General features: G+C 39.6%; 1 protein-coding gene across 1 annotated transcript in view; it reads left to right on the top strand.

Moving 5' to 3' along the window:
* GPC6 (glypican 6) overlaps nt 1-14,717 on the top strand; it is a 737,424-nt gene that overhangs the window by 679,484 nt on the left and 43,223 nt on the right. Inside the window, exon 6 of the mRNA XM_030476383.1 lies at nt 34-177. Coding sequence (XP_030332243.1) covers nt 34-177 — 144 coding nt within the window. The remainder of the gene's footprint in view (nt 1-33; nt 178-14,717) is intronic.

Raw genomic sequence — 14,717 nt, 5'->3', positions numbered from 1 at the left:
TGATTCGCATATAACCTGCAATGTCTTTTTCAGGTTTTCCAAGGATGTGGCCAACCTAAACCAGCACCTGCCCTGAGATCTTCCCGTTCTGTCCCTGAAAACTTCAATACCCGATTTAGACCATATAACCCAGAGGAGCGACCTACAACTGCTGCTGGCACAAGTTTGGATAGGCTGGTAAGACAAAATATATTCCATTTTTAAATTAGTAGAAATGGCTTGGTTATATAGTGGAAGAGTGATAATCTCTTGACAATTGTTTTTTTAATAATTTCATAATCACTCTATAGAATTTCTATGCCAGCTGTTCCAGCATTCAGTAAATCTTTTTTTCTGCACTGAAATGGTACAGAATGGCATTGTAGGAGAACAATATAACTCAGGTTTTATGTATTAGAAATGTTAAAAGAGAACAAGCTCTTTCCTGAAGGCCAAAAAAGCAGATGAGCCACAGCAGGTACTTTGCTGAATAATTTCTCTTTGAAAAGTGATCTACAGCAATATTTTATATTTTTTCCTTATTAAAAATAATTTTATGTATTAAAGCAATTTTTAGCAACTAGTTCTTTAACATATACACTTGCAAAGGCACATTGATTTATTCTACTTATTTACATAATTATAAAATTACCACTGCTTTTTTTCCATCCATCTCAAAATTTGACTTTTATCAGCTGAAACTTCAGTGATCATTAATCTTGCTTTATTTACTCAATCATTTTGAAAACCAGACTTTAACACAAGACTATTTTCTTTACTACCAGTCATTGGATTCACATTTCAGACTTCGATGTTCCTTCTGTTTACACATCTATGGATTTATAGTGGGCTAATTATGATAGCTGTTAATACCATCTCAGCAATCACCTGGAGGTAAAGCCAATTAGCAAACTTAAAGAGTTGTAAAGCGTCTGAACCAAAATAGACTGTATCACACACCCTCCACTTGCCAAGCTTATTGCTGAACACTTGCACACCATTGGTCTGTCTGGCCAAAAAGAGTTGTGCTCAGGGCTGTAGCAAGAGTGAGGGGAGAGGAGACCCTAGCTGGAAGCAGCCACCATTATCTGGGGTATGAGGTTTTGTGAGCTGCACTCCTGCTGAGTGCCAGACAGGTGCTGGCTGCACTAGGGCACCAAAATGTCTTGCTATGGTTCTGATCATGAGCCTGAAATTGTCTAGAGGTTTCTCTGATATGCAGCTTAAATCACTAGGCAGGAACCCAAATATACTAATTCAGATAAGGAGCCAGGTATCTTCTCAACACCATCATTCAGCAAATTCCTTTGTCACAGTAGTCTTCCGCAGTGCCAAGTCTTTCCAAGCATCTCTATCTATGCTGTATTCTATCTATCTACTGTATTCTGTCAGTCTTCATGCAATTCAAATGGAAAATAACTTAGCATTTCTAGTCAAGACATGAGATTACCCTGCAGCAAAAATCAACATTTGTTAGTTCTCTGCTCTTCTGGAAATTGTGCAACCTGGTTATCATAAAAGGAGAAACAGAAAAAAAAGATGTTTACTTCCATCATAGACTTAGGTCTTTCTACCACAGCAGGTTCATAACCCAGTGTAGGATCTCAGGCTAAAAATATGTCTGGCAATATTAAATCCATATTTGGCAGGATCTTAATTTTACCCTTTCACTTTGGATTCAGACAACCAGCGCTTGTGTATCACTCAGTGCAGAGGCCTGAATTTCAATCTAGAATTGGCCAAGGTGAAGTGAAAAGTCACCAAAGCCTGTAGGTTTCAGTCATGCTCCGTCAAAGGAAACAGAGGTGGGAGGAAGAGCATAAAAAGTAAGGTTGGTAACATAGCTGAACTTTGGTTATATTTATGTTGTAAGAACAGTTCAAGTGTTTTTGCAATGAAAAAGACAGGTTTAAGAGTCATTCCATATTGACATAAGGAGAATACTTCTAAACACATTAATATCCTTTTTAAATTACAAGCTTTGAAAATACTGAGCGGCATCCTCAATAAAGCAGAGATGTGTCATATACTGCCAGCCTTTAAAGGATGTAACTAATGAAAATTGAAAATGCAGATAATCCTTTCTAACTCATAATAACTTGCATATTTTCAAAGGGGATCTCGTCTCCTTATGATTTAAGTAGGTTTGTTCATGCGTTATTTCAGAAAAAAACCCAAAGAGCTTAGCATTGCTGCTGTTGCTTTAAAAAAATGTTCAAGCCAAATACGTATTTGTTTTTCTTGCTGGTGATATTTAAAAGAATAACTATTTATATTCTGTTAGTGATGAATGTTGGTATCAAATCCATCTCCAAATGGCAGCGATGTACGTGTTATCTCCTTTTGGGCTGAGAACAGCTATCCCTCAAGTCAGAGGTGGCCACTGATCTCAGCTGGAGCAAGGAAAGGCTGTTTATGTGGATTAGAGCAGAAGGCCTTGTTTCAGAGTTGTAAGCCCTTAGTAGCACTTGGGAAAGGTCACTGCCTGCATCTCACACCAATTTGGGTAATTTTTATCCAGAAGGATATAAATGCTGCACTCCTGCCTTGCAGGAACACCATTCAACCTGCCTACATTAGATCCTTAGTGTTTAATGTGCTGACTTACTCCCTGAATCATCTATCTCTCTTCATTAACTATAGATAGAGCCTGGAGGACCAGCTTCATTCAGATCCTCCTAACCCTTGCAGTGTTAACAGGATGCGAGGAGAATCCCACCCACAGCAGATTTCCAGTCTCCACAATGATCATTTTCTATGCTTAATACAAACATACAGCAATATTAGTATTTTGATGGCAGCGCCAAACAATTAAAGCCCCTTTTGATTATTATAGATGAAAGAAACAGTTCTTTCCATGTGAGTCAGATGACTGTTCAGTGTTACATTAATGCTTTTAGAAGTCTATTCTGGAATTTGTATTAATAAAACACTGTCAGACCACTTAACATTAAACTGTCATTGCAAAGTCCAAACATGCAGGGATGTAAACCTCAAAAGAAGCGACAAACATTTCTGCTTTCATCTGTCTTCGACAGCATGTCCTCAGAAGACACCAACTTTAGAAAATATTTCCTCTGCATCTCAGTCTTATACAATGATGTAGCATATCTGAACCATTTATTTTTACTCCTACTCATATCCCCATTTATAAGCTTCATTCAGTTGAGTGTAACTCATAAGAGCCCTACACTGAAATCACCGGGTACCGAACCCATCTAAGAAAGTGCTCCTTCATCCTTGCCTGAACTAGTGTGATTAATTCAGCTATTCCATTCCAAGAGGAGGGAAAGTGATTTCCTTATGTTGTTGTCATAGCTGTAAAAAGCAAGACTTAATAAATAAGAAATAGATCAAAATAAATTGTGAGAAACGTGAAAAAAATTAAATATTCCCCAAAAGCAGTGGTATAACTGGTTTAAAATTATCAGATATATTTAGGAAGATATGTAGAGCTTGAGAGAATTGTCTAAGCATGGATGTAAAGCACCATCTGAGACATTCTGGAGTATCTGAAACATGGGACCAGCAGATATGGCACAGGGCTAGAAGAGACCAATACACTTCTGGAGCAGCAGTGGGGAGCTGGTTGGAAAACGCCGCAGCATCTCGAGCATTTCAAGATACCTGTGCTCAAGCACTGCAATCCCATCTTCATAGCACAGGGCCTAAAAGTCAGGCTCTTTCTGAACTCAATGGAGAGAGACACACATCTTTGGAGAGTGATTCATCCCATCTGTCACAGACACCTCTCATAGGTTAGGAAATGAAAGGCTCAACTGAGATATCCACACGTAGGTATGCAACACTGAGATGCCTCAGAGTATCTAAGACATCTAATTGGGCTCCAGATAGGACAGTAATTTGTGATGCGCATGCCTCCTGACTGGCAGTTGAAGGCTGGGTAGAACACCCTAGAGGATGCCTACTATGTGGCATTCAAGTAGTAGAACAGAACTGAGCCCCAGCTTTTCTCTGCAGGTCCCTCTGGGTGGAATTCAGCTCTATAAACATAGTCACCTAATGCTGTTTGAGATGCCTATGGTTTGCAGGATGTCCAAATGTGAAAGCAGAGTTACAGGAGACCTGCCTGGAAGTAAGATGGGATACCTCAGAGCTACTAGATTCATTTACTATGCCTATATTTAGGTAACTGCATTCCACCCTATTTCTCTACTGACTGTAACAGAAGCAAAAATGAGAACTTTTCTAATTCAAGATAGAGATCCATAGTGTAGATGCCTACAACCAGCTATCTAGTTTTTACTGTTAACAGAGAGAAATAAAGGTCTTCATTCAGTTGTCTAAACATAGGTTTAGGCAACTGAATAGACATCAAATATTTCTAAAGCATAATTCCTAAAGTATACTATACTTCCTAAAGTATAGGTTTAAACAGCTCAGGGAAATCATTCCATATCCCTCTACTACAAAGTGCCAAAAAGTGACAACCTTAGTCTAGGCATCTAGCAATTACACCTGAATTTCAGTAAGATACTATCAGAAATTAAACAATTTTAACCACTGAGCTCTGTCGCTTCTGTAAAGCATGATCTAAAATTTCTCATTTAAAATCAACTGCTTATAAAGACTCGTTATCTTCTCTGTGGTTGCCTGTTTGGTATAACCTGTGGTTTATTTTGTTTTGTTTTGTTTTGTTTTTGTTTTTCTGTTCCCTGAATCTGTTTCCCTCTTGCTTCCCAGAGGACTGTCTGGAGGACAATGCAACATGGTGTAAGCTTTGGTATTCTTATTCTTCACCTTCATTCCCATTTGTCTTTGTACAATGCTGGACAAAACACTTCTTTAAGTTTCCTCTTCACCATCTTTACTTTGTGTGTGTCTTGTAGGCTAAAATGCTAGCAGTTCTTTCTGTAATTTTGCATTCTGGCTGATTTAATTCTGCCCTGTGCCCAGAGCTGCTGGTTCCTTCCAGTATTATTCTTCCACTTCAAGGATGACGCCTCACCCCCAGAAAGGAGGGTATGTATTCCTTCAGTGAGCTAAGAGGTGGCGCAAGTGTCCCCATGGTCTCAGCCCCCACATAGGCATGTTCAGCAATGCAGACACCACAGTGGCATTCAGCTCTGAGTCCTGTGCCTTGAGATGGACTGGAGCAATGGAGCAATGGAAACAAGCTCCCAGGCCTTCCCGAGCTGTCTCCCTGGAATTGCCCCTATCTTGCTGTCTGATTTTGGGAAAACCACTAAGCTTTTCTGTGGGAGCTTGATAAAGTAGATTCTCTTATGCTTTCCAGCTTTGTAAGTTTCTGTGAATGTTAGAGGTCCCTGATTTCAGACAGAAGGCCTCCTCAGCAGGGTTCCGCACAGCCCAAGAGAAGGCAGGCACACAGCACGATGCAGATATGCATGATCTCACTTGTGAAGTACCTCAAACTACTTAGCTTGGACTATTATATCCTGCTTCTTAGCAGGACTAATTAGTCTACAGAGAGCCCCATGCTGATAAAGACATGCTACCTCCTGCTTTTGAACTGTCCTGAGTACCTCTATATCCACCACGTCACCGTACAGCACAGTGCTGCCTTAATTCATCTGACATTTCTCCCGAGAATATATTGCAGCCTGACCTGGCTGGATAATGTATAAAATAATTCCACATTTTCTTTCAGGAGAACATGGAAGCTTTCTTGATTTTTCAATATGGAGCTGATGCACTATAAACCATGTAATACTTAACGCACATGCACACTATGGAGATAGGCAAATGAGAAATTGGCCATGGCATTTTGTGAGTGATTTACATTCAAGTACAGTATAGAGGCTGCATAGATAAGTGGATGGGCATGCACCCAGTCTGATAAAGAAAATCTTTCACACCTTTTACCCTGGGGAGGGGAATATATTGTGTTACACTTTGGAGGAAAATGTTGTTTTATCTTCCCTCCTGCTTTCCTTAAAATAAAGTAAATAAAGTCTCAATTTCTATGAGCAAAAGACCCTGAAATATTTTTTTAGGAATAAAGTGGGATGTATTTTAAGTGTCCATTCAGTCATTTTTTTAACTATTTTTTTATTCCATTGTTTAGTGATTTTTGTTACAATAAGAAAATGCAATAGTAACCTAATAAATCTGTTGTGAACAATTCCTTACCAGTGCTCCAAAGACTATATAAAGTAGAAAATATGATTAAAAAAAAAACCCAAACTGCTTTGCATTTTAGCTATAAAAAGACTAAAATTAACAGGTTAATAAACTATGAAGACATTGACCTGAACTGCCCAGGAAATCCTCTGGGGCATTCCTGAAAGTGGAGCTTATGTTTCAGTTTTGTTAGAATCCATTTTGTCCAGAGTCTAGAAATGGTAAATATATGCAGTGATAGGACAATTTCCTGAGATAGGATGTTTATTCTCAACATTATGTTTCCCAAGAGGCTCTAGAATAAAACCCAGTAGGTATAAATCTTGGAGGGTTTAAAATACTGAGATTAATTTTTCGAACACCTGCATAGAGAGGCCATAGGCAAAATACAAACAATGAGCCTGTAAAAGACTTCTTAGCTTAGGAGGTTTTGGTCACACTCTTAAGAGTGAAGATGACAGGCTCATGCAGGTGTTATAGAAGCACATTGACTTCCCACAGGCTACTCCCCCCTGCAACCCTTAGGTGCTGTGCTGTTGGACATGCCACTTCACCCTGTGTGATGTTAATCAGCAGGTAACTCCTTTAAAACACAAGGTGTATAGCTCCTCCAGTTTCAGGTTTTGTGTATTTATTTAAACAGTTCTGTTTCTTATTAGCTGTCTGTATACAATGCACACAATGAATCAATATGTTTTACAACATTTGTTGTGGTCATTTGGTGTCAGATTCAGGATTTGCTTGAATCACTAAAACAGGTGTTTGCTTAGTGTCAAGTTTTGTTTATTCTCAGTTTCTGTGCCACAGCAATATCTTAAGTTTAAGTCTGTGCGATCACTTCTTCCCTCATGGTTAATACCAGTTTCAGGTGGCAAAGGTGGATGAATGATGTTGGCTGTCAGAACCCTCCTGGGAGACCTGCCAAAGTCCTGTTCTTAAAAACAGTGATACTATTTCATCCCCCAGCTGAATGGTTCTGCATGCTGCTGTATCTAGCATCTGATTCATTGCATTCCTAATGCATATGAGGAAGTTACTAAGAGCTTTATTATGGTGGTCACTTCTGTCTTCAGGTGGAATGGTTCTGCCTGCTGCTCAGACTCTGCTTAGTATTAGCAAGAAAAGACCGTCTTTCAACAGTAACAGGAAGGACAGATTTCTACCTTAATTAGTTGTCAAATAAAATGCACAATCTTGATCGCCATGCAGTGTCTGCCTTACCTGAAGCCATGTGTTGTCTGTCTTATTGAACACAGTGTCTGCTGGAACATCTTTTAAAAATGTACTTGTTAGTACTAGTTGAACTTCCTTTACCTGATGGGTGTGAAGACCCACTGAGAGTCATCATCTCATTTCCAGGAAAGTATTAGGGGTATGAATAGTTTTTCCAATATACAGAAAGTTTGTGTTATCAGCCCCTGGAAGATGAATCTAAGCAGGAAATACATCAACACTGCTCTTTTAGCTGAAAGACACATCATGTTTCATCTGACGTGTCTGTGCATGAATCTGTGCAGAAGGAAAAGTAAATTCTTAATGTTCTTGTTAATGCCAAAGAAATGTAGTGACTATATAAACATCCTCTGCACTTTAGCATTTTGACATGATATTAAAAGAAAAAATTTGGTTTAAAAATTGGTAGCAAGGCTTGTGTCCCAACTTGCAGTGCATAAACTATGTTCATTTAGATGCTTCCAAGTAGCATGACAGTAACAACGGTAACTGACTACCTGCCTGAAAGGTGATGAATGCCTGAACTGTTAATATGAGTACAGCCAACAAGTTCTCGGTTTCCATAAAAAGTGGATTTGTAATGCATCACCAGATCATTTACCAGTAGAGAATTAGAGGGTCCTTTTGTGCAAGTGACTCCAGACCGTAAAATGTCTTTTCAGCAAAAAGTTAGTTGTGCACAAGTGTGGAGAGCAACAGAGAAATTAAAGTTTTGGTAATTTCTCCATTAATTGCAAATAATGATTCTCACTCTCCAAATAAAAATGTGTTATACTTTACTGGCAATTAGTTTTCTCCAGCCTTTTGCAGCTATTTTTATTTTGCTAGACTGCAGCACACAGATATATTGTGAACTCATAGCAGGAGTGTGCAATGCCAGAGTCCTTATAACAAATTATAGGTTACAGTGGACTGAAAACTGATTTCCCGAGCCAAACATCTCATACATTTTTCTTTGGTTGTAATAGACAGAAATTGACACTTTATGGACTGTTATGTGTATTACTAGTGGTTAGAGGGCAGGTAAAATACAAGGGCTAAAAAGGTTTACCTTCACACAGATAGTGACCCTTTTGTGAACTTTCTTTAGTCAAAAACAAATATTTCATATTAGGAAAGATTTCCTATGTTTTCCTCCAGCTTTTATATCCCACCCCCCAGTCGTATCAATGTATCAGTCTCGATTGTTGGTGTAGCAGTACAGGATGCTTCTAGAATGCAGATGCCTATAAACAGCAGCAAAGCTTTAGCGGCTAGTTACAGATACTCATTTATGGGGAGAGCTAAGACATTTAATAATATTGGGGAAGGGGGAAGGAAAAGAACCATCATAACTTACTTTAGCCATCATCCACTAAGGGCAAGTCTAAGATTGTGTATCTCTTGGCAGACCCAACAGCACTTCTTGGATCCTAGGTCTGGGTGTAGGCCCTAGCAGCATCATGGCTCCACATTAGGGCAAAATGCATAGCTCCCATATTACCACTCCAGATACTTAGAAACCATGAGAAATAGAAGAATACCCACAAGATACTTCAGCACATCCCACTCTGGATACTGGCATGTACTAAGGAACTCCATAATAGACAACCCCAGCTACAGGTTTGGGACTTAGTAATATGGAGTCCCATCACAGCTGGATAAGAAAACAGGCATTTTCAGAGCATAATTCCCAGTCTAATGTAGACATCTGCCTGAGATTGCATGGATAGTTCCCTGGAAGTGCCACTGTTTGTCTGTCAACTATGAACAACTTTAGGCTTGACAAGATACTTAGCTCACAGAGGGCTGCAGCTGAGTTAGTTAGATTAATACCTGACTTCTCCACAAATAGCCCTACTGAAGTGAATGTGACTGAGGCCGTAAAATTCAGAACTTAGGTGTGCTCACTGGGGACTGAGTAGGTGTTCACAAGTTTATCATGTTCAATGGCTTTGCAATCTGGTGGCAGCAATTATAAATGACTGTTGTGTACATGTCTTTGTTGGTTTTCTTGGGTTTTGCTGCTTCTGTACTGAGTATATGTCATGCACATGTCATTTCTGGTACATAAGAAATGAGTTTTGCTGTCTCTTATTCAATGTCTATAATACACATGCTCTGTGGAGCTGGGTTTGTTGATCTCCTGTGGTAGGAACAGAGAGTTAGTCAAAGTGGTCAATAGCAGGCAGAATTCACTTGCTTAAACACAAGTGCCTCATGCTAAGTGAGATGCCCTGAACTATCTAGGCACCTGCAAGGGGCTAACAGATGTGATAAGGGCTTTACAGAAGTTCTTCAATCTTTTGAATGCTCCAGAGGACCCCAAAATGGCATTAGGTTCATTTATGTCTGTACTAAATGAGGGATCTAGGAGCTACTTGTAAGGTCCTAAATTAGACCAAAATGAGGCAGCTGGCCACCTGAATAACTCCCTACACTCCAGTGGCTAAAAGATCTTTGGCTGTCCAGAGAGAGGCATCTAGGTCCTTCACATGAGGGTCTCAGGTATGGTGCAGGACCTACTGGAGACCGGTAGTGCCATGTGGAAGAGAAGGAAGGTCTCCAAAGGCAGTAGATACTTGTGTGCAGGCAACTGAATTCCACTCCAGGTCTCCACTGTCTGTGGTGGGGTTCTTGGGCACCCACCTCACATGTCAACACTGAGAGCTTTTAAATTCAGGCAAGACTACACACTGCCAGAGCTTGATGGACAACTGACATTGCTATTCATGTCAGAGCAAACCACATTTCTGACATGCAACCAGCTCTTGAAAGTCCCTAGGGTAATTGTCTTTGCTTTAAAGTGCTGGGAATTTTGCTTTCCTATTGTGTATTTGGACAGAATAAATACTATATAGCAACACAAATGGAAACAGACTGGAATGAAAGTTGTTTTTCTCTTTCAGCATTCAAGCCCACAAAAATTTCCAGTACATCATAATAACTGTGTTACCTAAGTAACTGCTACAGTAACTAAAGTAAAAAGCTAATTGCTTGAAATGCATTGCCTTTTTTGATATAACATGCCTACAGTACTCATATATTAAAGTGTAATAGATATGCAGAAATAACAGGAATTTGAGAAACATATTTCTCCTGCTGAAAAAAGCAGCAATCACTTAGGGGAAAAAAAAAAATCACTGCATAATAAATGAACCTGAAAGAAACTTCCTTTTCCATGATCTCACAGTGAATGTTAATGACCTTAACAATCAGAGAACATTTATAATCTTAGAAATAATGCATATGTAAAAATGCTTTCAACTGTTATCCATTGATTCTCTCAGATAAAGTCCAGTTGACCAAAAGGAGGTATTTAACTCTAGAGCTAACCAAATAATGTATGCTTTACTGTCAGTTGAGAGGTATAGGCATTTTCAGGGTACAGCGGATCTGAGCTACTTTAAAAGTCTCTGTTGCATTAAGACACACTTGCACCCTTCAGTTCCTGTTTCTCACCATTGACTGCAGAGGAGTTTGTAGCTTGGACATAGACACTGACATCCTGTGAGATGAATTTCATTCTCAGACTGTTTTATGGACCTCATGGTCTACAAACCTGTGTAGACTGTGAAATTGCTATCATACACCTTGATGGTATTTCTACTTCATTTGTTTTGGCAACAAAGGGTCACCCTGTGCAGGGCATTGAACACGTATTAAAAATATGTTCCTGTCTTGAACACGTTAATGAGATCTTTCATGCATCTTTTTCTTCTGAAGTAGAAGATGCTGGGTTCCCAGTCATTGCTCATTGTCTCTATATGATTTTCTAACCATTCATTTGCACTATGGGAATGAAATGATCCAGAAAAATTAATCAGCTGTTTCTGTAAAGCATGATTTTCATAACATCCAAGTTTAAAAAGTCTGAATTGGTAACCTGTTTGCCCCACAAGAGAAAGAGAAGAAAGTTGACATAGTCTTCCCCTTGTCACTTACGCCTGAGCAATTCAGTTCAGATTATACCTCCCAGTAGAGAAGCAATGCTGTCCAGGGCACAGGGCTCCTGGATACTGTGAATACCCTACTCTTTGTGAGGTACAGAGCACTTTCACAAGTAGTGGTGGGACTGGAAAACCATGGAAACCGGAAACTGGCAACCATGTTTTTACCTGCAACCCATCTCTCCCATTATAATGTCCACATTGCGGGATAAGAGGACAGCTCCTGTTTCAATCCCACTGAGCTACTTATTCCCAGGCCAGCTAGAGTACATCCAGGTAAAGACCTTTATTGTTAGATGGAAAAAAGTGAACTCAGCTTCTCTCTGCCCACAGAGAGAAGCCCAGCTTCATCACACTTCTCATCAAGTCACTCCTCGCTTGATAAAAATCAGCATGGCAAAACTGAGTCCCCTAAAAATCTCTTTTATCATGAAATCAGCTGGGTATAGAGAGACAGGAGATGGATTGATTGGATTAAAAATACTGCCCGTGATATGTGCAGCAGCTCACTCAGGGATGTGACCAGCTGCAAAATGACTTGGTAATGTCCTGGGACAAAACCCCTGGAATTCTCAAGCTAGTTCTGGAAGCACTTTTTAAAAAAATCCTATTTCCCACAGGTTGTAATGCTGATTTATTTCTGTGCTAAATTGTGAAATAACATGGCTGGCAAACACTCTTTCGGAAATCTAGAAAATAGTTAATGATATATAGGGACATATTCTTCAATGTCATTTGTTCCTTAATGTCTCCCCATGGCAAAGACAGCATAATCACTTCAAGGCCATTCATGCCCATGCTAAAACACTCTTTTGTCTCTCTCAGCCATTTGCTTTATCAGAAAGAAAACAGAGATTACAATGGCATCATTGTAACAAAGATGTGACCAAGATATTTCAGTGTCCTGTAATGACCCTAAGATTTAACTTTGCCTTCCTGGACCAAATGACCAAGACTGTCCTCTCACTTTGGGATATGAGCCATACCCTGCTGTTACTCAGTAGATGCTAAGGACATGAGCAAGTTGCTGAACTTTACGCCTTGAGAGGTGCCCACACACACTTTGGAAGCTCTCCAGCAGATGCAAGTGAATTTACCGGGCTTTCAGGAAGGGCTCAGCTGCTCCGTGTTGACCACGCACCTACTTAATTTTTCCCCACTTGAAGCAGTAGAGTGTCTGATGCTTAGAAAATCCAAATTTGCTTTGCACTTGTTCAGGTAGCCATACCCTAAACCAGCCAGGAATGTTTTGTCATTTTTTACTATTAATAGTGATGAATAGCAAGATTAAGAACACAAAGGTTCTCTTTAGGATTTATTTCACTTTTGAATGCAATGTTATGTGGTTTTGATACCTTACTCTGCTAGTTGTGGGCTTGCTGAAGTGTTTTATGACAAAGAAAGCAATACTTACACTATATTCCAGGCTAATGAAATACTTCCAGCAAGGAGTCCAAGGCTCAGCCTTCACTTGCACAATTCACCATTTAATTTTAATGGATTAAATTACATAGTCAGGGGAAGTGTGGACTGATAAGAACATACCTGTGAATGCTTCATTCTTGCTGCACTGGTGGAAGTTGCCATAGTAACTTATCAGGATAAGTTAATCAAGCTTTTCCTGTTATCAGAAACCAGACAGAGCAAAAAATCCCAACTATGAATCTTTAGGCAGCTGTTAAAAGTCAGATTGAAGTTCAATGAGAGGTAAATAGGGAAAGGGTCTGTCAGACAGAAATCGTAGGCATAATATGTTGGTATAAAGGAATTGCAAAGGCAAATGGAGAGATGAGGCAGAGTGTTTTAAAATTTTATTGCTAACACTTAAATGGTTTTCTTTTTTAGAAAGTATGTTTATTTAAATAAGATTCTGATATTCCATATGGTTTGCTTCATTCTTTATGTGAGTACCATATTTGCTTAGTCAAAGCAATTTTTCTTCACTACTCAGTTTCATAGGGGTTAGCCCAGCATAAGAAATTCAAGTTATCCTAATTCTCTTTCATATGCCATCATTTACAACCTTCAGGAAACTAAACTCACTTTCTTTTACAGTACACGTCTGTGACTGAGTGGCAATTCGTGAAGGAGAAAGGCAACATGATTTTCATGGGCTAGTGTGGGGATCCCTGCTAGACTAGCAAAAAACTCATTACATGGAGTATGGCAGACACCAAGAAATTGATGCAGAGAAAGGTGCTGGATTTTCCACCAAGGGTGCCCTGGGTAACAGTAAGGAGAGGCCTGAACAGGCTACCCTGCGTTGTGAATATGCAGACAGGAGGGTTTCAAAGTGGCCAGGAATTTCAGTTCTGGGAATTGGCTGTATGCTTAAATGCAGCTTCAGGGAACGTCAAAGCTCTTAAGGCCTTTGCGTGGGAACACAAAGTGTGTCCTTGTCTCTTTCTATCTCCAGCAGCCAAAGAGGGCAAGCAGTTAAGTCTTTACTTTTTTCCATACGTACAGTTTTTTATTTACCTGTAGGCTTTGGGTGTGAAAGGCCATGAAGATATGGCCAGTGCAAGAAGGTTCCTAATGCCGTATGCCTACTGGCTTACATGCTAAGGGACAGCAGCATAGTAATCCAGCCTGGTAAATATATCCTGCCACTTTGAGTGCAGAGCATGCCATGCTAGCTGCTCCCATGGGAGTAAGCTGCTACTCTGCACTGCAAATTCAGGGGAGGCAGCCTTGGGTAGCCCACTTATGAATATAGAAGGAAAGCCAAGAGTGCTTTTCACCAGCACAATCACCAGCTTTTAGCCTTTGGGGTGCATCATACAAGACAGCTTGAGCTAACTTTGCTCTTCATCAGAAGAGGTACTAATCCTGAAAGGATCCAGGAGCATGAAATTAATTTGAGTTTCAACAAGCTAATCAGAAAGCCCAAGGTTAGCTTGGCTTGAGAAGGTACTAAGCATCCATCTAGTTTCCATGAAGAGCACTCATCTGCACATTTTTCTTTTGATATTTTGCCAGGTTTTCCTAAGTAGGAAAATAAAATGAGATAAAATTGCTAAAAACACCTTGAAAGGAAGTGTAAACATCTCAGAGATTTGGCTTGCATAGTACATTTCTTTAAGGGCTGAAAGCCATCTGTGGGATAATGCGAGGCAAGTTTTATCTTCTGAAAATAATTGAACCCAAAAAACATGTACGCATAAAGGAGGATGGGTAAGCCCATTCAGGTTAAAAAAAAAGTTTCTCTACATTTTTCTCCCACACCTGATTGAATTTACACATTTTGTGTTTAAATTCATGGAACTATTTTCTTATTTATTTTTATGGTTATAATCCTTTTTAGGATTCCCAACAAGATGCAGGATCTATTAATCTAAGAACTGTAAAAACATATTGCTCTTGCACCGAGAACTTGAGTCAGAAATTAATTCAGACCCTGACCACCCCAGCCCTTGGCCATCAAACCATATTTCCTTTGGAAAACAAGCAGGAGATATGAATAAGGCAGGT

Source organism: Strigops habroptila, chromosome 2, assembly GCF_004027225.2.
Source record: "Strigops habroptila isolate Jane chromosome 2, bStrHab1.2.pri, whole genome shotgun sequence".
NCBI lineage: Eukaryota > Metazoa > Chordata > Aves > Psittaciformes > Psittacidae > Strigops > Strigops habroptila.
The sequence above is the reverse complement of the archived record's forward strand: the minus strand, read 5'-3'. Positions and strand labels throughout refer to the sequence as shown.